A 25,975-nucleotide genomic window follows, 5' to 3' on the forward strand; every position below is an offset into this window, starting at 1 on the left:
TACTGGGATAGTGCTTGATGACAATACAATACTATAGTATATATAGTAATAGCTTAAATGGAGTTTAGTAGTATATATGCATTGGGAGTGGTGCTTGTAAGGATATTTAGTATATACTATTGTATTTATAGAATATACTACTATACTTACTAATACATATTCACTTATTAACCTAGGTACAAGGTACACTAGGAAGGGTATTCTCACTAGTAATGCAAGCACAGGCTATGCCGAATACTGGTTGTATTCTATCTTTAATACCAGGATGATGCATAATCTATCAAAAATGGTATTCTGCAGTCTCACTCGGTATGCTGCTTAAGACAGAAGCATAGGGATGGATGAGTTTTAAATGGTAACGACGACTCGCAGGATGAGTTTTACCAAAGCCAGGTCAGCGAGAGTGTGGCTATCAGGGTGACGAGATGGCGCTAGCTGGTAGTCAGGACCCAGCGAGGTAGCAATATCATAATTTATCGGGAGCAGGGTTGAACTTATGCTAGCTTAGGCCTTCCACATCTTGGTGCTACGAGGCTGAGTTGCGGCTGTTGGCATAGTGAATAATGGCTTACTCTTCATATTTGGCATAACTGGCTGCTACTGAAGTGGGTACCACTAGTACGGTACCCCAAGTAGCTCCATAGACAGCACCAAGGCAGGCATGAGTGGTACTGGCGTAGTGATTGATGACAATACAATACTATAGTATATATAGTAATAGCTTAAATGGAGTTTAGTAGTATATATGCATTGGGAGTGGTGCTTGTAAGGATATTTAGTATATACTATTGTATTTATAGAATATACTACTATACTTACTAATACATATTCACTTATTAACCTAGGTACAAGGTACACTAGGAAGGGTATTCTCACTAGTAATGCAAGCACAGGCTATGCCGAAGACTGCTTGTATTCTATGTGTAGTACCTGCCTGCTACTGAAGTGGGTACCACCAGTACTGGTACCCCAAGTAGCTCCATAGATAGCACCAAGGCAGGCATGAGTGGTACTGGCGTAGTGATTGATGACAATACAATACTATAGTATATATAGTAATAGCTTAAATGGAGTTTAGTAGTATATATGCATTGGGAGTGGTGCTTGTAAGGATATTTAGTATATACTATTGTATTTATAGAATATACTACTATACTTACTAATACATATTCACTTATTAACCTAGGTACAAGGTACACTAGGAAGGGTATTCTCACTAGTAATGCAAGCACAGGCTATGCCGAATACTGGTTGTATTCTATCTTTAATACCAGGATGATGCATAATCTATCAAAAATGGTATTCTGCAGTCTCACTCGGTATGCTGCTTAAGACAGAAGCATAGGGATGGATGAGTTTTAAATGGTAACGACGACTCGCAGGATGAGTTTTACCAAAGCCAGGTCAGCGAGAGTGTGGCTATCAGGGTGACGAGATGGCGCTAGCTGGTAGTCAGGACCCAGCGAGGTAGCAATATCATAATTTATCGGGAGCAGGGTTGAACTTATGCTAGCTTAGGCCTTCCACATCTTGGTGCTACGAGGCTGAGTTGCGGCTGTTGGCATAGTGAATAATGGCTTACTCTTCATATTTGGCATAACTGGCTGCTACTGAAGTGGGTACCACTAGTACGGTACCCCAAGTAGCTCCATAGACAGCACCAAGGCAGGCATGAGTGGTACTGGCGTAGTGATTGATGACAATACAATACTATAGTATATATAGTAATAGCTTAAATGGAGTTTAGTAGTATATATGCATTGGGAGTGGTGCTTGTAAGGATATTTAGTATATACTATTGTATTTATAGAATATACTACTATACTTACTAATACATATTCACTTATTAACCTAGGTACAAGGTACACTAGGAAGGGTATTCTCACTAGTAATGCAAGCACAGGCTATGCCGAAGACTGCTTGTATTCTATGTGTAGTACCTGCCTGCTACTGAAGTGGGTACCACCAGTACTGGTACCCCAAGTAGCTCCATAGATAGCACCAAGGCAGGCATGAGTGGTACTGGCGTAGTGATTGATGACAATACAATACTATAGTATATATAGTAATAGCTTAAATGGAGTTTAGTAGTATATATGCATTGGGAGTGGTGCTTGTAAGGATATTTAGTATATACTATTGTATTTATAGAATATACTACTATACTTACTAATACATATTCACTTATTAACCTAGGTACAAGGTACACTAGGAAGGGTATTCTCACTAGTAATGCAAGCACAGGCTATGCCGAATACTGGTTGTATTCTATCTTTAATACCAGGATGATGCATAATCTATCAAAAATGGTATTCTGCAGTCTCACTCGGTATGCTGCTTAAGACAGAAGCATAGGGATGGATGAGTTTTAAATGGTAACGACGACTCGCAGGATGAGTTTTACCAAAGCCAGGTCAGCGAGAGTGTGGCTATCAGGGTGACGAGATGGCGCTAGCTGGTAGTCAGGACCCAGCGAGGTAGCAATATCATAATTTATCGGGAGCAGGGTTGAACTTATGCTAGCTTAGGCCTTCCACATTTTGGTGCTACGAGGCTGAGTTGCGGCTGTTGGCATAGTGAATAATGGCTTACTCTTCATATTTGGCATAACTGGCTGCTACTGAAGTGGGTACCACTAGTACGGTACCCCAAGTAGCTCCATAGACAGCACCAAGGCAGGCATGAGTGGTACTGGCGTAGTGATTGATGACAATACAATACTATAGTATATATAGTAATAGCTTAAATGGAGTTTAGTAGTATATATGCATTGGGAGTGGTGCTTGTAAGGATATTTAGTATATACTATTGTATTTATAGAATATACTACTATACTTACTAATACATATTCACTTATTAACCTAGGTACAAGGTACACTAGGAAGGGTATTCTCACTAGTAATGCAAGCACAGGCTATGCCGAAGACTGCTTGTATTCTATGTGTAGTACCTGCCTGCTACTGAAGTGGGTACCACCAGTACTGGTACCCCAAGTAGCTCCATAGACAGCACCAAGGCAGGCATGAGTGGTACTGGGATAGTGCTTGATGAGTATGCAATACTATAGTATATATAGTAATAGCTTAAATGGAGTTTAGTAGTATATATGCATTGGGAGTGGTGCTTGTAAGGATATTTAGTATATACTATTGTATTTATAGAATATACTACTATACTTACTAATACATATTCACTTATTAACCTAGGTACAAGGTACACTAGGAAGGGTATTCTCACTAGTAATGCAAGCACAGGCTATGCCGAAGACTGCTTGTATTCTATGTGTAGTACCTGCCTGCTACTGAAGTGGGTACCACCAGTACTGGTACCCCAAGTAGCTCCATAGATAGCACCAAGGCAGGCATGAGTGGTACTGGCGTAGTGATTGATGACAATACAATACTATAGTATATATAGTAATAGCTTAAATGGAGTTTAGTAGTATATATGCATTGGGAGTGGTGCTTGTAAGGATATTTAGTATATACTATTGTATTTATAGAATATACTACTATACTTACTAATACATATTCACTTATTAACCTAGGTACAAGGTACACTAGGAAGGGTATTCTCACTAGTAATGCAAGCACAGGCTATGCCGAAGACTGATTGTATTCTATGTGTAGTACCTGCCTGCTACTGAAGTGGGTACCACCAGTACTGGTACCCCAAGTAGCTCCATAGACAGCACCAAGGCAGGCATGAGTGGTACTGGGATAGTGCTTGATGACAATACAATACTATAGTATATATAGTAATAGCTTAAATGGAGTTTAGTAGTATATATGCATTGGGAGTGGTGCTTGTAAGGATATTTAGTATATACTATTGTATTTATATAATATACTACTATGCTTACTAATATATATTCACTTATGAGCCCAGGTGCAAAGTACACTAAGAAGGCTATTCTCACTAGTAATGCAAGCACAGGCTATGCCGAAGACTGCTTGTATTTTATCTTTAATACCCGCATGATGCATAATCTATCAAAAATGGTATTCTGCAGTCTCACTCGGTATGCTGCTTAAGACAGAAGCATAGGGATGGATGAGTTTTAAATGGTAACGACGACTCGCAGGATGAGTTTTACCAAAGCCAGGTCAGCGAGAGTGTGGCTATTAGGGTGACGAGATGGCGCTAGCTGGTGGTCAGGACCCAGCGAGGTAGCAATATCATAATTTAGCAAGAATAGGACTGAACTTATGCTAGCTTAGGCCTTCCACATCTTGGTGCTACGAGGCTGAGTTGCGGCTGTTGGCATAGTGAATAATGGTTTACTCTTCATATTTGGCATAACTGGCTGCTACTGAAGTGGGTACCACTAGTACGGTACCCCAAGTAGCTCCATAGACAGCACCAAGGCAGGCATGAGTGGTACTGGGATAGTGCTTGATGAGTATGCAATACTATAGTATATATAGTAATATCTTAATTGGAGTTTAGTAGTATATATGCATTGGGAGTGGTGCCTATAAGGATATTTAGTATATTACTATTGTACTTATATAATATACTACTATACTTACTAATACATATTCACTTATTAACCTAGGTACAAGGTACACTAGGAAGGGTATTCTTACTAGTAATGCAAGCACAGGTTATGCCGAATACTGATTGTATTCTATGTGTAGTACCTGCCTGCTACTGAAGTGGGTACCACCAGTACTGGTACCCCAAGTAGCTCCATAGATAGCACCAAGGCAGGCATGAGTGGTACTGGCGTAGTGATTGATGACAATACAATACTATAGTATATATAGTAATAGCTTAAATGGAGTTTAGTAGTATATATGCATTGGGAGTGGTGCTTGTAAGGATATTTAGTATATACTATTGTATTTATAGAATATACTACTATACTTACTAATACATATTCACTTATTAACCTAGGTACAAGGTACACTAGGAAGGGTATTCTCACTAGTAATGCAAGCACAGGCTATGCCGAAGACTGCTTGTATTCTATGTGTAGTACCTGCCTGCTACTGAAGTGGGTACCACCAGTACTGGTACCCCAAGTAGCTCCATAGATAGCACCAAGGCAGGCATGAGTGGTACTGGCGTAGTGATTGATGACAATACAATACTATAGTATATATAGTAATAGCTTAAATGGAGTTTAGTAGTATATATGCATTGGGAGTGGTGCTTGTAAGGATATTTAGTATATACTATTGTATTTATAGAATATACTACTATACTTACTAATACATATTCACTTATTAACCTAGGTACAAGGTACACTAGGAAGGGTATTCTCACTAGTAATGCAAGCACAGGCTATGCCGAATACTGGTTGTATTCTATCTTTAATACCAGGATGATGCATAATCTATCAAAAATGGTATTCTGCAGTCTCACTCGGTATGCTGCTTAAGACAGAAGCATAGGGATGGATGAGTTTTAAATGGTAACGACGACTCGCTAGGATGAGTTTTACTGAAGAGCAGCGAAATCAGCAGAAGATGGTACTTATTGCATCTAGTAACGATAGGGATGCGTGGGATCATGCATAGCGGATGAGCTAATGTATTTTTAGGAAACTCCTATATTTACTAATAATGCGTAATAGTTAAGTAGTATTGTATATTGATAATTCCTTACTAGCGCTGAAAGGCAGATGGTATAGTTACACGAGTTCATTTTATACTTTTTAGTTCGTAAAACGCTTAACATTCATTAATTATAATATGTATTAAATTATGTATTATAAATGCAAGTAGAGTTTTTTCTTCAAAGTATAATATTATATTAATGTATAATATTAATATATTTTACTTTACATCTTTCCTCTTTCCTTCTTAAATGACTGCAGATTTATCTATCGAGTTTGAATTATTACCACCCTTGATTGTAAAGGGCTAAGATGACACTGCTGATAAAGAATAATAAAGCATCAAATTCACTATAAGAAATAATGAAATTATTTAATCATTCTAGCTTGATAAGGAATAAGAGTATATTCTACGAACAACTATTACATCGAAAGACCAACTTTGCGCTATGTAAGTCATTCTTCTTTACATGAAGCTAGAGAAAATTGCACAGAATGTATAATTTTAGATAGTATAGTTTAAAGAGATACTTACATTAAAAGATTCAAAATTTTGGGCTAATATCGGCCTTGTCGCATCACAGATGGGGCTTATGGTACTTTCGATAAAATGCACCTGCGAACCTGATTTAGCTTTATTTGCATAGAGCATCGAAGGTTATGATTTGTAGTATTTTTCGCTTTACAATAGTTTCGACACGGAATAACTTCTCTAGCCTGAAGTTATAGAAGATTTAAATTTTCATGAAAATCAGGTACTGTTGTAGCTAGCAGCTATTAAGTACCAGACGGTAGGAGAGTATCCTCTAATTCTGCCGTTGATTTTTGGCTACTCGGCATTCAGGTTGTATGATGTTTAGTTTAAAAAGTTAAAGAGGTATAAGTAGGAAAAATAATTGTATGGTAAAGACTTGGATTTGCTTAGAAAAATATTTTCTGTATCTAATAAGATTTACAATGGAGAAGCATTCACAGAAAAAGAACAGTTGAAATAATTTGATCTTATAAATCTGTTCCAGCTCCCCACCCACTTTCTCGGCACCGGGATCTGCCTGTTCATGTTCCAACAGCTCTGCCACGTGTCCTACCTCTTCAAGGCGGAGTATTTTGCATTATTCTCGTTGGTTAAAAATGATCTTAACGACACTCTTACGAATGCTGTCATAAGCCAGAGCTCCAAATCTGGGAAAAGCGTAGCTCTCTACACGCAGTACTTTTTCCACCTCCTGAAGGGGAATGTTCCAATTTTGCTCAATAAGGAAGGATCTGATGAGTAACCTCTATATAAGTACAGGACACACTCATTTCACGAGCAACTAGTTGCCTAGTATAAAAATACATTCAAGTTGCAGGATTTAAAAAATTACAAAGAAAAAGTACTTGCTGATGTTTGTAAATTCCATACCTTTCAGTTGGAAAGCTTAGACTAGATGTCTTTTATTTACTAGACTATGATTATATTTATTAACAAAATTCAGGGCAACTTGTAATTAGTTCAAAAGCTAAAATACGATAATTCTATATAGTTGCAATTCGATTAACTAAAAGTAGCTTCGTTTTTCATTATAGATACTGCAAATATTATAAATGATATAGACTAAGTATTTCTTGAATAACAAAAGCGAAATAATATATAATTGAAGCACCCTATCATTTTGGTAGATGAGTGCTTGCAGTCATAGAAGGAGAAGTTTTCGAAATGCGTTAAGTTGTGTTAGTTATTGTTCGTATATTACGAGAAAAAGCTAATCAAGTTTGGTAAGAAACGGTATGCTAAGATTTAAGCAACACTTTCTATTCAAGAATTTTAAAAGATAGACATATTAGGAGATGTCAAAAACAAAAAATATAATTTAGCTATCAATGTTATTTCACAACTTCTGAACATTAACTTGTTGGCAGCAGCAAAGCAAAAACTGAACTAACTTAGTGTGACAGGTCGATTCTAAAATAAAGGTATAGACTTGTACCAAACTCTTGAAGACATCATAGCCAGTATATAGTTTAAGCAAAAAAATGAGATATTTAGTATTATGCAGTCCAACTAATAAGTTATAATAGAATATTTTAAATCACTCAAGGACATACTAGGAAAATCAGAATATATTCACATAGCTATGGAGTACCTTCACCTCGAGATTGCTGATTACGACATTCTTGACGAGTTAGTTGTTTACTCACCGCAGATATTGAATATTAGGAACAGATAAACATTTCGATAGATATTCTTTAAGGGAATGGTGTCGTACAGGAATCGGGTCCAGTACTATTAAGATTTTGAAACGAATTTCTACAAATTGATCCTATCGTTGTTCAACCCCAGAGGGGTCGAAACAGCGTTTTGGAAAACATTTTCAGTTATTGCATTTAAGAAAATTGAAGAGAGCTAAGTGGATGACTAGTTATCCAAGGATAAAAAAGAAGAAAAAACTACTGGTGAGAATACTTCCTCTAAAGGTTAGCAGGGCATGCTAAAATAATATTGGTCTTCTTCAGTCCAGTCTTTAATATGCGAATATTTTATGAATATAAATACAAAGAATTTACATTAAAATCTATAATTGATGATTGAAAAACTACCAAAAATGGTTGAAAAATACAGTACTAAATACGAGACACCTAATTTTGATTATGTTACGGTTATAATGGTGGGAACAGACCTTACCGTCATAAATTTCCTTACAGTCAATTAATTTTCCTATAATATCTTATCAAGCAGAGTGGGCGTAAAGTATATTAACGCATAGATATTAGGATATGTTCAGCCTCATGCGTCATTGCTGTCTAGCTTTCAGTACGAGCAGCGCCGGGTGGTAGTGGATGCTGCTGGTTATACCTAGGCTGTAGATGCTATACCAGGTAGAGTCAATAAATTTGCTGAAGAAACACCAATTTTGGTATCGCTGCTGTACTCGATGATGACGGAAAAGTCGGTTGAGATGTAGTTCATGTGTTCTTCCATATGCCCTTCTATATGGTTCCTCAAAGACAAAGAGTCAAAACAACTTAATAATTTTAATGGCGTTAAGCGTCACAAAATTACTGTGAACAATGTGAAAGTCGACGTATATTAGATGTGCAGTCTTACCTAGACTTTCGAAAATATTATTATAAGCAAAGATGTTGATGAAGTTAAAAATTTTGTACTGAATAAAGGTACACACAAATTTGATTTATTGAATAATAGTGCTCAATACAATATTAGTTGTATAGCATCGACAACGCTAAACTCAGAAGTAGTGGCCGTTTTAAACTATCAGCTGATGACGAAATTTATTGAAACGTTTTCGTAAAATATATTCGACGCAGAATAAATCAAGTTCTTTTCATAAGACCTTTCCAAGTTTTTTAGTCGAAGCATCCTATTAGAGTTTTTGAATGCCATTTTGCTAGTTATGATTATTTCCAGGCAGTCTAATACTTTACTCGATAATTTAAAGAAGGTTATGCAGACTCTAAACTGCAGAAGTGTATATGTACAGGCTATTGTCAATAATAAGATAAAAATAACCTTTTATTAAAATCTGGTGGAAGCATTTGCGCAAGACGATCAATAAATCATGTTCTTGAATCCAACGCTAGATTATGCGCTACATGAATTTAGTGATAACAACAGGGCTTATGATCACAAAGGGGAGGATGCAGCTGTATATAACTAAATACTCAAAGACTCAGTATAGGCTGCGTGCGAAGCGTTCGAGATTTTAGTAAGATAAGAAAAAATTGCATCGTTAATTATAATAATCCCGTTTGACAAAAAAATGTGTTTTTAGCCTGTACTAGATCAAGATCACAAAATTTTTGATTTCATCATCACATTCCATGGGTATGACGATATTACTTTACCATTAGAAATGATAGAAGGTTGTTATGTGTTGCCAGTAGAGTATGGACACCATATACCGGACTTCCTGAACTAAAAAATCATGCCATTTGGCCTTAAAAATGTATTGCAGATAGGTCTGGATTCAAAAACGGCAGATTTGATCTTTGAATATACTGGTGAGGAAAATGATAATGATATGCTCTATATGAGTGCATCTGCGTTAGTTACGCAGGAGCAAGAGAAAGAGAAAGCTAAAAATGATGAGCGTATTAAAAAAATTTTAGACCTAACCAACGACAGTAGAAAGTATCAGTTCTATTAGTTGACATAAGAAGATGAGTACATCACTATTTTCGATAGTTTTATTCAGAAGAAGCATGAATTTAGCATAGTCAACTATTTAGGCAAGATTTACATATTTGTCAAGAAATCTGAAGACCTAAACATTGAGACTAGCTTGCCTAACTTAACCGGTCTGGTGAGTGTAGAGCCCGTACAGGAACTAAGCTTTTTTAATTAGGTATTCGATTCTAGACAAACAATCTTTTGTTGCGATAAGTTTTTGTTAAAATAAAAACCCTACACTATTATTTTACTAGATCTTAGATTTATTAAAGATCCATCGTTTATGATTGCAAAATTAAATAATCTATTTAGCATACTGAAAATTAAAAATAATTTTACTTACTTTTAGTTTACTTTCAAAGAGAAGATTGCTGTATCTTAGCTCTTAGACTAAATGTAATTAAGTGTAGTATTTTAGCGAAAATTTAAAAGCTAGACTATATTTTGCGTCAAGCATATGTCAAGTTTTGATACACGATAAGAACCAGTGCAAAAGCCATCGATTAAGGATTGATTACATCTATTATTTTATTTATCCTAATCTAGATAATTTTAACAAGCAAGGATAGAAATACGCCCTAAATAATGTGTACTTATAATATATTATAAAACTCAGATAAGACAAATAGCTTTAGTAGAAGTACGGAAACTAGAAAACAGCATACTAAACAGGTTATAATAGGTTACTGCAAGAGTTGGCTGATTACAGATGCATTATTAGTGGAGTTTCTAATAGTACTGTGATTTTAAAAAATAATTACAAAGTATAAACATTACTCTAGACCAATCCAGCTGGATAGCGTTCTACATATTTCAATTCGCTGAAGAGGCTTGCAGTTTCTACTTAGGATGAGCAAGTCTACAAGTATTTGGTAGCAAAGTCGATATACGAAAATTTTATAGATGTGGAATAGCTATAGCAAAAAGAGGGTGAAGTATTCGGTGTTAGCATCAGTGTTGTGGAAGGCAGTTTGGGGACGTTAACTGCAGAGCAGTAGCTTAGTTTCGCGAGCGACTAGTTTTTAGTCATATGTTCAGAAAAGTAAGATGCTACGTAAATTTAGGAGTTGTTTGTAGCGCTTAATATTATTGTCGTTGGCATAGCGGAGGGCGTAGTCCAAATAGTTGTTGAGCAACAGTAGCCAATAATGTAGGCTTGCACACCAAACCTGCTCTAAAGATTCTACAGATTTTGCAAAAGAAATATCGTGGATACCTTTAATTGGATATTTTCTAGACACTAGCAAATCGAGTGATTTTCAAAAATAAATAATCAAATGAGATAGTTTCAGTACCATTAGCAGGTATAGGCAGGATTAATGATATGCTTAAACTAAAAAATGGAATCATTTATCTCCTATCTAACAAGTATATAGTTATTATAATGTCTACAAATTGTAATTGCATGCTTTGCTAAAATCAAATACCTAAATGGATACCTAAGGGGAAGCTATGTTTTTACTAGGTCGTTGCGCAGTGCTGTCGAGAATGTTACCATTAACATTGTATTCTCCAATGTAACTATATCTAACTCTAAATTCCTATATAAATTGTTTACTAGAATTTTGTATTCCCGAGAGCCATGTGGAGTTCTAGAGTTGTGTATAAGAATAAGTGACTTTACTAGCATTCTAAGTTATAGTACAGTAGTAAAAATGTTTATGCTAATTTTAGCAGAATTGACTACGATATTTAGCTGAAAAGAAACCTCTGTGCACCTCTAGCTGCTCAGTCGAAAGACTTTCTGCCGTAACTACTAACAATGAACAGTATTTTAATTGTAGGTTATGCTAATCAAGTCTAGTGGGTTTAAAATAGTATGAGTCTAGATGCTTGGTGCTACATGTACAGAAGTGCTGAGGATAAAGTATTTTGGATCACATTCATGATTTACAGCATTTTCATATATAAGACTCCTTAAGCCTAATGGTTAGCACTCACAGGCAGCCACCAAAGGATGCACAAGTATAGAGTTAATTGATTATTTAGTGTAAAGTCTCTAGTTTGCATAAATCTCATTAATATATACATGTTTCGTAACTATGATTTTAACGGAATACGAAAATGGTAAATTGTTTAGACGTCTGGGAGGCGTAGGTGAAAGTATACTAATTCGTTAATTTATAGATCTATTCATAGCAGCAAAGGAAACACAAATCATTTTATTAAAATCAACACCAGATTAAATTAGACCCTAGAAATCGTACTACCATCATTACCGGAGAAGTTTTTGAAAAAATTATACGAATAAAGGAATATAAAATTAAGTAAAAAGATTTAGAATATTATCAAAAATATTATTTTGATGATTAAAATGACATAGTAACTATTTCAATTTATAGTAATTGATCGCGAGACTGTAACAGTTTATAAAATAAAATTATAACTAGAAGTACGGCTGATTTAGACTAGGAAAGATGCATATCATGCAAAGACTAATTTGTTAAATGCTTAGTAATGACTATAGCATTATTCAATCTGATGTTCACTTGTACTTATGTTATACTGCTATGCTATATATTGGAAAGTATTAGAGAATATTTCGATAATCTAACAAAACTAAATCGAGCGAGGGTTTGGAAAATTTATAACTGATTATTGCTTATATATTAAAAAAAACATAACAAATTAACAGTTACTTTAAGCCTAGCAGTTTTCACGTTCACTAGATAGCTAGTATCTAGGTTATCGAAATGTTTAGGTTAAAGACTAACCACTTATGATAATATATGAGAGACTGCTATCACACACTCAACGGAACTAGCTGAGTTGGGATACATCTTATATGGATTAGGGTAAGCAAGTATAAAAATTATATTAACTGAAAGCTTTGCAAAATTTATACCTAACTAGTGTAGCAAATAGGTAATCAAACTCATAATAGCGCAACAGGTTCTCTGCTTTGGAACATCCATGATAGTGTATGATATACTATTGTTTTACTAGATAGGAGTTAGCAGAGCGAATCCGAGTAACAATAATAAAAGCAAGTGAAATTCTTGTGCAAGATGTATCAGTAGGCGCTCAGGATGTGAGATTCGCCAAGATATGTAAAGACATATTACTAAATATATTATTCGTGTAGCATTATATTGCTCTATGTATTTGAGAGGAGTGATCCTGATATCTTGGGCTGCTAGAGCGCTTATTTTACTACTTGGGTATTTCATAACTATGCAGATATATAATATATTAGCAAGGCGCACAGTAGGTAATTAGCTGGCATATAGAAACTAAATACAAAATAGATTTAAAAGCTTACCCATAATTAGTATATTTCGATGCAGTTGGTAATAATTACAATACTAGTTTAGGTAAAGATCGTTTGCTCAGTATTAGACATGATCTGCATGATGTATTTAACTTAACTAATCCTGCACAGTATCAAATTTACCCCTAGCACTATGCACTAAATTGTTGCTAATGCATTCCATAGGATATAAGGTTCTGGTTTTGAGTCACAAATATGCTATGAATTATAAGAATATTAAGTATTTAGAACTAATTAGTTTTAACCTGAATTTTTGATCTAAAATAATGCTAAATGTTTACAATATATATTAAATACCAATATAGTATAATCAGTAAACAAAACTTATACTAGTAAATATAAATATAACTAAATCTTTTCATATGCATACTTTGAGTTTCCCTATATAATAACACTAGCTATGCATATTTTTATAATATATCATATGATATAATTTTAATTATCAGAGCAGTAATTTTAAAGCCTTAAATATCGCAGCCTTCCATCGATAGCGGAAGCGCTTTAAAAATCGAGATTTCATATTTTATTATACATTAAATTTAACTAAAATGCTATTCCTTCAAAATGCGTTCAATAAGTTACCCAGACAATTCACAAGCGCCATTTGGCTAATGCTATCCACTACATATCGAATGTACCTATCATACCTCCATTTATCACTATTTCATCATTTCTGATACCGCCAAGAGTAAATGCAAAGCACCCTGCAAACCGATCCTCAGAAGTTTAAAAGCAGCATCGTCAAGATGTCCCAAACGGTACGGTTTGTAATTCTGCAAAATTCTCTCATTGAACCGATTTAAGGTTGATCGATTCGTGAAATTTCAGCGGAAATTTGGTCCATAACTGCATGGAATCTCGAGAGCGCGAGAGCGAAGTTTACACTGAAGGGAATTTATTAGGGACGAAGTTGCATGAGCTGCACGAAATCTAGAGATTTGGGAGCGGACAGGGCAAGTGAAAATGTGGCTATTAGGTAGTGGCGGCGGGGTTGGGTAGGATTGTGATGGGTATTGGAGCGGGAATTTGGATTGCAAAATGGATTTTAAAGAGGAGGAGGGGTGTGGTTTATGGAAATGGGGGCATTTTAACTAGGGTAGGTGACAGGTAAAGTGAAGGTGAGCAGTGGGTGGAATTTCGGGTTTGGGGAATACGGCTCGGGGGGATACGGGAGGTGGTAATGGGAAAAGGATTGCCGGGAAATCTTAATTTTCCAGTATTGAGGATTTCATTTAATTGAATTGCTAGCAGGAAGATAGAGGAATATGATAAGGGCGTAATCAGAAACGGCGTAATTTGGGCAGTAAAAATGTTAGTTCAGCAAAACTTCTCACTGATCGCGGTAATTGCAGTAAGAAGTAAAGATGCGATTGCTGTGGAAAGTGCATGAGTAATTTAAAAACTGACCAAAGTTCCCAGTAACCTCAGCAAGGTAGCAGCGGTATGTAGCACCAAAATACATACGGAACGCAGGAATATTTGACGCGTATAGGAATATCGCTTAGGTTAATTTGCGATTTAGGATACTATGGGAATACTGGGTGATAAGTCTGCATTGGGAGTATCAACTGTTATGGTTTATTGCTGGTTTGTATATTTAGGGAGGTAGCAGTTCGGAAGACGAAGGTGGTAGGGTGGTGCTTGAATGATAAAAGGATAGCTAAATTAGAATTTCATTATTCATTTAGTTTAGTGATGCCTACCGACGCTGGGCTGGAGATGCAGGGCGACTTGAGTTGATGCGTTTATTTTATATTGTATACTAATATATAATAGGTTCGTAATACATAATTGGAAAGAATGCAAGCGGAAATGGGATGCGATGCCAAATCGGAATGCTGAAAGAGCTAGCTTGATAATAATATTATATGGACATAAGGATGATACTATACGCGATATAATCAATTTTACCATTACGGTAATATCGAAGCAGAGCATCGTGATATTTTAGCGCTGACGCACCATTTGAGTGCATCGACAGAAATTTATTGGAAATGCAGACACAGCCAGCTGGGAAGGTTATACCATGAGTAGCTGCTACGAGGGCTAGTTTCCTGCAATTTGCTTGTTTCCATAATTATTGGTTGAGGTCTCAGGGTGGTGGAAGGTCTATAGTAGAGAAGTTTCATAAACAAAATTCTGCGAACTTCCTGATAACGGTGTCCAGAGTGTTATGTTATTGATATATGATGCCGCGGACGTAGTGGAGTGAGTGACGCAGTCCACAGTGCACGAGAGCTGGATACTCACCTCTACCATACAACGCAAGGAGAGGCAGATCACTGTGTCAGGAAATACATACAGGATGCACAATAAATATTATAATTGGCTTGCGCTGAAGGACGGGTAGCACGCCAATCTGCCTAGAGGGCCACGCCAATAGAGACCTTGTCTGCAATTTTTAATATATTATTAAATATAGTATTATATACAATACTACCAGTTTATATGATATATAGCTGAAAGTGCAATTACTTACTACCTAACATATTTAATTACACAGGTTTTACTCTAAATGACAAATCCACTATCAGTAGACTTCGCAGTGCACCAATACGCGATTTGTGATGGAAAAGTAAAAGTAGAAAGAAATACCTAGGAGCTGCTCACGTTTACCATAGAAGGCAGCGAAATCAGATAGTCCAGACAGTTGGACATGAGTTGCAGGTACATACTCAGATCCAATATTACCACCAAGGCGCAGCTGTGCGCGGTATAGGTAGTCCTGCTCTACAAGAAGCTGGGGAAAATTGCTCAGAATGTGCTGTTTTAGATATCACAGGTTGAAAAGATAATTAACTCGCGAGATCCAAAATTTTGGGATAATATAGGCCTAGTTGCAACACAGATGGGGCTTATGGTACTTTCGATAAAATGCACCTGCGACTATTATTTTGCTAAATTTGCATAGAGCATCGAATATTATGATCTGCAGTATTTTTCGCTTTACAATAGTTTCGACACGGAATAACTTCTCTAGCCTGAAGTTATAGAAGATTTAAATTTTCATGAAAATCAGGTACTGTTGTAGCTAGCAGCTATTAAGTACCAGACGGTAGGAGAGTATCCTCTAATTCTGCCGTTGATTTTTGGCTACTCTGCATTCAGGTTGTATGATACTTAGTTTAAAAAGTTAAAGAGGTATAAGTAGGAAAAATAATTGTATGGTAAAGACTTGGATTTGCTTAGAAAAATATTTTCTGTATCTAATAAGATTTACAATGGAGAAGCATTCACAGAAAAAGAACAGTTGAAATAATTTGATCTTATAAATCTGTTCCAGCTCCCCACCCACTTTCTCGGCACCGGGATCTGCCTGTTCATGTTCCAACAGCTCTGCCACGTGTCCTACCTCTTCAAGGCGGAGTATTTTGCATTATTCTCGTTGGTTAAAAATGATCTTAACGACACTCTTACGAATGCTGTCATAAGCCAGAGCTCCAAATCTGGGAAAAGCGTAGCTCTCTACACGCAGTACTTTTTCCACCTCCTGAAGGGGAATGTTCCAATTTTGCTCAATAAGGAAGGATCTGATGAGTAACCTCTATATAAGTACAGGACACACTCATTTCACGAGCAACTAGTTGCCTAGTATAAAAATACATTCAAGTTGCAGGATTTAAAAAATTACAAAGAAAAAGTACTTGCTGATGTTTGTAAATTCCATACCTTTCAGTTGGAAAGCTTAGACTAGATGTCTTTTATTTACTAGACTATGATTATATTTATTAACAAAATTCAGGGCAACTTGTAATTAGTTCAAAAGCTAAAATACGATAATTCTATATAGTTGCAATTCGATTAACTAAAAGTAGCTTCGTTTTTCATTATAGATACTGCAAATATTATAAATGATATAGACTAAGTATTTCTTGAATAACAAAAGCGAAATAATATATAATTGAAGCACCCTATCATTTTGGTAGATGAGTGCTTGCAGTCATAGAAGGAGAAGTTTTCGAAATGCGTTAAGTTGTGTTAGTTATTGTTCGTATATTACGAGAAAAAGCTAATCAAGTTTGGTAAGAAACGGTATGCTAAGATTTAAGCAACACTTTCTATTCAAGAATTTTAAAAGATAGACATATTAGGAGATGTCAAAAACAAAAAATATAATTTAGCTATCAATGTTATTTCACAACTTCTGAACATTAACTTGTTGGCAGCAGCAAAGCAAAAACTGAACTAACTTAGTGTGACAGGTCGATTCTAAAATAAAGGTATAGACTTGTACCAAACTCTTGAAGACATCATAGCCAGTATATAGTTTAAGCAAAAAAATGAGATATTTAGTATTATGCAGTCCAACTAATAAGTTATAATAGAATATTTTAAATCACTCAAGGACATACTAGGAAAATCAGAATATATTCACATAGCTATGGAGTACCTTCACCTCGAGATTGCTGATTACGACATTCTTGACGAGTTAGTTGTTTACTCACCGCAGATATTGAATATTAGGAACAGATAAACATTTCGATAGATATTCTTTAAGGGAATGGTGTCGTACAGGAATCGGGTCCAGTACTATTAAGATTTTGAAACGAATTTCTACAAATTGATCCTATCGTTGTTCAACCCCAGAGGGGTCGAAACAGCGTTTTGGAAAACATTTTCAGTTATTGCATTTAAGAAAATTGAAGAGAGCTAAGTGGATGACTAGTTATCCAAGGATAAAAAAGAAGAAAAAACTACTGGTGAGAATACTTCCTCTAAAGGTTAGCAGGGCATGCTAAAATAATATTGGTCTTCTTCAGTCCAGTCTTTAATATGCGAATATTTTATGAATATAAATACAAAGAATTTACATTAAAATCTATAATTGATGATTGAAAAACTACCAAAAATGGTTGAAAAATACAGTACTAAATACGAGACACCTAATTTTGATTATGTTACGGTTATAATGGTGGGAACAGACCTTACCGTCATAAATTTCCTTACAGTCAATTAATTTTCCTATAATATCTTATCAAGCAGAGTGGGTGAAAAGTATATTAACGCATAGATATTAGGATATGTTCAGCCTCACGCGTCATTGCTGTCTAGCTTTCAGTACGAGCAGCGTCGGATGGTAGTGGATGACAAAAGTTATAAGTATTCTATTAATAATATAGAATAATCAGTTAGTGATTTTGCTATACACACCCCAATTTTGGTATCGCTACTGTACTCGATGATGACGGAGAAGTCGGTTGAGATGCAGTTCATGTGCTCCTCGGTGTGTCCATCTATATGGTTTCAGTATAACTAAAAAATATTAAATTTCAATGCAACCAGCAAGCATGTAGTCAGTTTTTGTATAGAAGGTAAAAAGTAAATTCCAGAGCAAACTATGTATCAGTTTGATAGCCTCACCTAAACCTATAACAATATTATCATACACAAAGGTGTTAGTAAAAATACTAAATTTAAGCTCACAAAAGGACATGCTCATTTTGAATTACTACAGGAGAATCAGAATTATAATATCAGCTGCATTGCATCATCGACTCTGAACTACGAGGTGGTATCCGTTTTGAACTATCAGCTCATGCTTACATTCATAGAGTAATATTCAACCTCATAGATAGATGAAGCAGAGGCTTAAGATACTCTGTAGTAACTGTCTAAATTTTTCAAGAGAAGCGTGTTGCTTGAATTTATGCAGGTCATCCTGTTCATGGCGAAGCTCACATGGCAGTCGGCAACCCTAATTAGGAACATTTACCTGATTATGAGGTACGTGGACACTGGGCATATCTACGTCTAATACGTGCATGGTGGAAGTATTACTGCAGCGAAAAGCGAGAGTATTTTTAGTTTGCTGAGAAGAACGTCCGTGCCGCATAAGTTTATGTTCCTAAACCCCACCTTTGACTATGCGTTCTAAAATTTTAATAAAGACCCAACTATTTCTATATATGAATAGGTACTGGATGATTCGGTAGCAGCTGCGAACGAAACTTTTCAGTTGCTGCGTTATAGATCACCCGCCTAGACAGAAAGTACTAACAAAGAGGACGAATCCTCCATCAAAGAAGCCATTGTGGAGTAGGATGGTGGAACTCAGGATGATGTTAGCAGCACAACCTAGATTGAAAGTACCACCAAAAAAGGGAATCCTCCACCACAGAAGTCAATATGGAGTAGAATATAGGATCGTACTAAGATGTTGTTAATGCAGGTATATACGATAAAAACTATATCGCAGGAGAATCAGTGCAAGGCATAGGAAAACTTAAAATACTAAGAAACATGCCCTATGCTAATTATCGTGATCCCTTTCAACAAGAAGATGTGCTTTACGGATAGTTTGGACAAAGCAAGGCACAAAATATTTGACTTCATCGTCACGTTCCACGGGTACCCTGACCTCGGTTTAGAGAAAATAGATGGCTGCCAAGTGCTTCCGATAGAGTGCGGTCACCATGTCCCCGAAGTGTTGGCCGAAAAGGTTAAAGCGTTCACGCTTTAATAATGTATTGCAGATTGGACTTGATAAGAAAGGAGCACACCTGATATTAGACGTTAACTATAAATCTTAAAATTGGTAATATAATTTGTAAAAAGCTGAAGATTTAGTAAAGCTGCAGTAATAAACGGAAAAAGACAAAAATGTCAAACATGCTGAAATTTTACAATCAGAAAAATAAAAGATTGTAAAACACTCATTTTATAAAATAAGTTGCCGCTAAGATTGCTATACCGAAAGTTTTATTGAATTTTTAAAAATCAATATTCCATTCAATGTGTTTTAGGATTATGGATCTAATTTTATTTAAATAAAACAAGAGTTAGACTAGACTGCTAAAGATAAATTAGATACAATGGAATAATTTTAGAAATGCATTAATTTTGATATTTAATTCTAACCATAAGGCACAACTTAATTTGAATTGGGTAGTACTACAATGAAAGCATAAACGAATGATAAATAGATTCGGCTGTCAGTTTTATTCATATAAGATAAATAAAGAATTATCTATCAATTAAGCCAGTTATATCATATGCTAGGCTTTAACATATGCAATGACGAAATTATTAGTGTATTTTTCACTGTCAGTGTTGATATATACAAATTTTTAGAGAAATTGTAGCTTCGTCTAGTATTTGCATAAGGTGAAAATGATTATCAGTATTTATATGTAGAAAACAATCCTGACACGATACAGTAGAAAGACGAAGTATTGAGTGCATAAATTTTGATGGATGCAAACCTAGCAGCTGTGTAAGCCTTAAATAACTAATAGAATTTTTCCGCAGATGCACGTAATCTTGTCATGTATACTGCCATAATTTTGTCATTCAAAGCAGATGTTAATATTAAGTGTTAGTATTAAGCCAAAAATTTTTAATTTACATTAACTTATAATGATTTACTTGAACAACTGTCCACTTTTGGTAGTATAATTTATTAATATAAAAATGGTACCTTATTCTTAAAAAATAGCAATATCCATTTGATTTCTATTTTCCGACTTAACTCACCTAGTTTTTAGAGTTTTTGCGAGGATGATTGGAAATATTTTAGCTTATTAACACAATTTTGCAATTAGTAAGAGAATACGAGGTAGTAGTTATTTTAATAAAAGTTCTAGACATACTTTGATTAAATTTCGAAGCTGCTTCAGAAAGTTACCGTCGATAAAGTTGTTTACTTTGGATTTTAATACGAATGTGAATAGATTACTTATGGCAAGCGTGAACATTTTAGTTAACGTTAATTTTTAAGCCCAAACAAGTTAGACAGTAAATAGTTGCTGAAGTTATTTGTGGAATCGAAAGTAATTATACTTAGTACCAAAATAAAAGATAACAAGAAGAATAAAGTTTTGGTAAAAATATATTTTTTTTGAGTGAAGCTTTATAATTTAGTAATTTCCAATTAACATGGCTAGGTAATGGTAGTTGCCTTGATGATACTTAGTTCATAGTTAACTATTTATTCATTTATATATATAAATGAATAAATTATTATAATATAGTAATATAGTAATATAGTAATATAGTAATATAGTAATATAGTAATATAGTAATATAGTAATATAGTAATATAGTAATATAGTAATATAGTAATATAGTAATATAGTAATATAGTAATATAGTAATATAAAAAGTAATATAGTAATATAGTAATATAGTAAAAAATATAGTAATATAGTAATATAGTAATATAGTAATATAGTAATATAGTAATATAGTAATATAGTAATATAGTAATATAGTAATATAGTAATATAGTAATATAGTAATATAGTAATATAGTAATATAGTAATATAGTAATATAGTAATATAGTAATATAGTAATATAGTAAATATAGTAATATAGTAATATAGTAATATAGTAATATAGTAATATAGTAATATAGTAATATAGTAATATAGTAATATAGTAATATAGTAATATAGTAATATAGTAATATAGTAATATAGTAATATAGTAATATAGTAATATAGTAATATAGTAATATAGTAATATAGTAATATAGTAATATAGTAATATAGTAATATAGTAATATAGTAATATAGTAATATAGTAATATAGTAATATAGTAATATAGTAATATAGTAATATAAATATAGTAATATAGTAATATAGTAATATAGTAATATAGTAATATAGTAATATAGTAATATAGTAATATAGTAATATAGTAATATAGTAATATAGTAATATAGTAATATAGTAATATAGTAATATAGTAATATAGTAATATAGTAATATAGTAATATAGTAATATAGTAATATAGTAATATAGTAATATAGTAATATAGTAATATAGTAATATAGTAAATAATATAGTAATATAGTAATATAGTAATATAGTAATATAGTAATATAGTAATATAGTAATATAGTAATAGTAAGTAACCTTATATGCTTTTAAATAGTAACTAACTACTCACGTATACGACTTAGGTTACATAACAAGAGTTAAAGCTAAACCTAATTCTCTAATTAGTTTCACCAAAGGTAATGATATGATTATAAATGAATATTTAGAAATTTGTATTTTTTTATAGATTTAGTAGTTTGTTATTATCTATTAAGGTATCAAATTCAAATTATGGATCAAGTTAAAGAATCACTTCAAATAATAAATAGTTATAATATTCTGTTGTGTTATGGGTATATGAATATATCACATCATACTTTTTAAATATTAGTAACAAATGTCTAATAGATCTTATTAGTTGGTATCAAGTGATAAAATATAATTCCACTAGTAAGCTACTATCATCAAATACAAGTGTATATCATGATTAATTTAAAAAAATGATATATCATCATTCGCGTTGTGAACACTGAAATACCTTTCCTTTTCTAACATGAAATTGGTATATATTTATTTACTTATGGTGGTTACTACTAATCTAATCAAGTAAGATCTAAAGTGCGTTGTCTGAGATATCATAGACAGAATTATCTACAAATAGTGATATTTGTATTTCAATTAGAATGCATTACGATATTTATACTACTTGGGATGAAAAAAACTGAACAATAGTTCGAATATAATCTTATAAAAATGAGTATATAATTAGTATATCTTAATTATATAAAATATCAGATCAAAATTTTATGAATGGTAAAATAATGTAAACGCCATATATACCTAACAAATAAGCAGGAGATATTTGAATGAACAAGATCGGTACGTTATGCTTATATTAATTTAATGAAGCATATCTTACTTTAATATAGGATGAATACTCTAATTATATGTAAAATATACGCAAAATTTTAAGCTTAAAAATACTTCTGAGCAATCTGAACATTCTGAGACGCATATATTTTAAGTAGTAATACTAAATAGGCAATATCATGGGATCTTTGCGTGGAAAAATAATTCAATAGCAAAGCTCAGAGAAACATTTATTAATGTGCATCAAACGTTTATATGATTCAACACCATAGGTAAAAAACATCACTAATAGATCATAACCTATAAACTACAATATATATTGTTTTATATAGGTTCTCTTGATTTTAATATCTGCTGTAGTAAACATACACGGGATTACTGTTACTAATTCTCTGATCAATGAGCACCTAATCAAAAGTTATAAAAAGTAAATGAGTAAATTATATTTTATCGTTTTTGCTGTATTTTAAATGGATGAATAATAAATCATAATATTATCTGTCATTTCACTGCCTCAATTATTCTAGGGATCTCAATTAAGGTTGTACAGACTGCTGCTATTACTAGTGCACAGAAAACCGTAAATATAATCTTCTTCAGTAAAATATGCTGATCCAATATCTTGGTTGCCGTCATATCACCACAAATAATAGCTCCAGTAAATCCACCGCCTGGGAAGCTCCACGCAGACGAAAAGCACAAGTTTTTGTACATGGGATGGAAATTCTTCATTCTGTGTTGAGAACCAAATTCGTCAGGGTTGTATCCATATAGTGATCCAGATTCACTTCTTGTGTATCTACGCATTGTGTTAGGAGTACCAACCTCTATATGATCAATCACAGCCTTTATGCCAGGGTAGTATTCCTCTAGTCTATTGATGTAAATATCAGCAACTTCCTATTTCTTCAGCTTATATGCATCTGGAGTAAGATCCTTCCACTCTTGAATATAGGCTGCGGTAGTAATATTACAGAAAGTTCTGCCTGATGCGGTTAACCTGGAATCGACTTTTGAGTGGTCTACAAATACAAATGAACGTTCTTCTATCTTTTCATACGCCACTAGGTTAAGGTCAGAGAGTGGGCGTGACAGATCGTTAGAGAAGAAAGTAGAGTATGCATTATTGGGGAAAAGCGTATTGAGATCAGCATTGCATACGAAGTAAATGACAAACAAAGATACTGCTGGCGCCTTACGTTTAGACCTCTCATCAAAAGTATTTTTAAGCTTCGGTATCATTCTGCCAAAAACTAGATCTGGAGCACAATTACAAACAATCTTGTTGGATTTGGAAATCTTAGTCAGGTTTACATTTACCTAAGTTTTGGTTTTTCTATCGAAGTAGCTCACGCCAGTACAAATTGGTTTCTTAGCATGTTCGTCCTGAAGAATTATCTTAGTTACATCCGCCATGAGCCGCACTTCGCCACCATGCTCGCGGATCACTGAAACCAGGTAATTTGAGAGGGTTCCTGAGCCACCTTAAATCTAAACAGCTTTCTGGTAATAGCAACACTAAGGAATGGCGTGATAGATTAGATTCATATTGTAAGGATTGTCGGAGTAGTAAACAATGTTTGTGTTAATTACATTTTTGAGCTTTTCATCAGTAATATAAAAATCCAACCATTAACCTATAGTATGTTTTCTGATCATTGGCCAGGTGAAGTGGACAGAGTGTACAATGGGGAAGAAAAAGAACTAGAAGTAACCCATGTTATAAGGAAGCGTAGTAGCACATCTGGCAGTATTGTATATTTTTTTGAAGTATCTTCTGATACCCTTCTCTTCATGAGGGAACTTTTCAATCAGATAATTTCTTGCATTATCTAGACCATGAGGTATAGAATAGTGATTCTCTTTATCTGCTATATCCCAGACTGAGTTAGATGACACAAAGGTTATGTTTTTATCAATACCTAGTTCTTTAAATATCCTGTGTTTTCCATCTGTCTTCTTATCTCCAAGATCCATCTCGTGCAAAGCCACTTCATACACATCCTTACCACGTTTGAAGGTAGTTGCACACCCTCCTGCCTGGAAGTGCTATTCAAGGACAATAACTTTCTTCCCATTAAGGGCAAGCTTAGCAGCACAGATCAGACCACCAAGACCAGAGCCTATAATAATATGATCAAATTTATTCTGAAGACTACTCTCTGTAGGACTGTAAAGGATTCCGAGTTCACTCGTCATTTTAGAAATGCCCTGTTTTAAAAATGTCATTATTTAGTTATAATTATATTATAGGAAATATATAGAGTAATAAAGATAGGTATTATTATCTTATATATATTATAATTAAAATTCATGAGATAAAAGGCCAGATAATGTATATTAAAATTTATATTTACCTTGTTGTATAAAATTTAAACAGGGTATTCTTCTAAATAATTTTATTTAGAAAAACTAAAATTGTAATGTAATATGTAAAATTAATTATATTTATTTTATATATATTTTAAAATAGTATCAATGAAAATTTTACTGTGACTATATTTATTTCAATATTATATGTAATAAGCGATTTTTTTAATACGTATAAAATGCAACTTTAGCAACACAATATACTATTTATTATTTTTTTCGTAAACATATATATTTAAAGTATTTTACTACATTATACATTTATAATGTGATTTTTATCTCAATTACTTACTATTGAATTAATTGATATGTATTTCACCATATTTATCAAATAATAGTATGATAAGTATTAAAAGTAAATTTTACAGTATACAATATCACAAATTACCAAGAAAGCTATTTATCAGACTAGGTAAATTCTAGAATTTGTTAAAATAATAGTTTTTAAGTCTATTTACAGGTTATCTATACCGCATACCCAAAATTTTATTTAAGTAGTAACTTATCTACAATAACCAATAACATTAGCGTGCAGAATATGGCTTTAAAAGAACCAGAATATTCTATTGCTAAAAACTTACATTATCTTAAGAATTATTATTAATAACGAATATAACACAACTAACCGCTTACTCGCAGTAGTCAAATTCACATGCACAAACTGCTCGTCAATAGCTTGCAAAAACACGTAGCCATAATTTCATAGTTGTGCTTGAATTTGTATGGATTTTATTTGCTGAAATTCGAGTTTAAGGAAAAGGTAATTTGAGCATTTTTAGTTAATTTTTAGAGTTTTAGACGCTTTTGAATGGAAATTCAAAGTGTGAAATTATTATTTACTTGTATGTTTTGCAAGCGTCGTAAGATGCTGAGTATCACAGGTGGCTGCGTAATACGCATTCAATTTGTGAGATTCTTGATTCCGTAGGGTTGTTTGCATTATGGCGGTGCACAGATGTAAGCAATT

At 33.7% G+C, this 25,975-nt stretch overlaps 7 protein-coding genes across 7 annotated transcripts; 3 read left to right on the forward strand and 4 right to left on the reverse strand. All coding sequences in view use genetic code 6, as the record gives it.

Moving 5' to 3' along the window:
• Positions 1-5,366: 5,366 nt before the first annotated feature.
• On the reverse strand, positions 5,367-5,519 carry SS50377_24554 (uncharacterized protein; the record flags this gene model as incomplete). Its single annotated transcript, XM_067908395.1, has 1 exon — positions 5,367-5,519. The coding sequence occupies one exon, from the start codon at positions 5,517-5,519 to the stop codon at positions 5,367-5,369; it is 153 nt and encodes a 50-aa protein (XP_067765369.1).
• Positions 5,520-5,814: 295 nt separating this feature from the next.
• SS50377_24555 (uncharacterized protein) lies at positions 5,815-10,248 on the forward strand (the record flags this gene model as incomplete). Its single annotated transcript, XM_067908396.1, has 1 exon — positions 5,815-10,248. The coding sequence occupies one exon, from the start codon at positions 5,815-5,817 to the stop codon at positions 10,246-10,248; it is 4,434 nt and encodes a 1,477-aa protein (XP_067765370.1).
• A 774-nt stretch (positions 10,249-11,022) lies between these two features.
• On the reverse strand, positions 11,023-11,895 carry SS50377_24556 (uncharacterized protein; the record flags this gene model as incomplete). The annotated part of the gene is made up of 1 exon (XM_067908397.1): positions 11,023-11,895. The coding sequence occupies one exon, from the start codon at positions 11,893-11,895 to the stop codon at positions 11,023-11,025; it is 873 nt and encodes a 290-aa protein (XP_067765371.1).
• A 1,934-nt stretch (positions 11,896-13,829) lies between these two features.
• SS50377_24557 (uncharacterized protein) lies at positions 13,830-14,237 on the reverse strand (the record flags this gene model as incomplete). The annotated part of the gene is made up of 1 exon (XM_067908398.1): positions 13,830-14,237. One exon carries the CDS (start codon positions 14,235-14,237, stop codon positions 13,830-13,832), a length of 408 nt encoding a protein of 135 aa, XP_067765372.1.
• A 1,616-nt stretch (positions 14,238-15,853) lies between these two features.
• Positions 15,854-19,489, forward strand: SS50377_24558 (uncharacterized protein; the record flags this gene model as incomplete). Its single annotated transcript, XM_067908399.1, has 1 exon — positions 15,854-19,489. One exon carries the CDS (start codon positions 15,854-15,856, stop codon positions 19,487-19,489), a length of 3,636 nt encoding a protein of 1,211 aa, XP_067765373.1.
• A 328-nt stretch (positions 19,490-19,817) lies between these two features.
• On the forward strand, positions 19,818-20,846 carry SS50377_24559 (uncharacterized protein; the record flags this gene model as incomplete). The annotated part of the gene is made up of 1 exon (XM_067908400.1): positions 19,818-20,846. The coding sequence occupies one exon, from the start codon at positions 19,818-19,820 to the stop codon at positions 20,844-20,846; it is 1,029 nt and encodes a 342-aa protein (XP_067765374.1).
• Positions 20,847-23,139: 2,293 nt separating this feature from the next.
• Positions 23,140-24,837, reverse strand: SS50377_24560 (All-trans-retinol 13,14-reductase; the record flags this gene model as incomplete). Its single annotated transcript, XM_067908401.1, has 1 exon — positions 23,140-24,837. The coding sequence occupies one exon, from the start codon at positions 24,835-24,837 to the stop codon at positions 23,140-23,142; it is 1,698 nt and encodes a 565-aa protein (XP_067765375.1).
• Between the last annotated feature and the right edge of the window lie 1,138 nt (positions 24,838-25,975).

This window comes from Spironucleus salmonicida, chromosome 4 (assembly GCF_000497125.1).
Source record: "Spironucleus salmonicida strain ATCC 50377 chromosome 4, whole genome shotgun sequence".
Classification (NCBI taxonomy): domain Eukaryota; phylum Fornicata; order Diplomonadida; family Hexamitidae; genus Spironucleus; species Spironucleus salmonicida.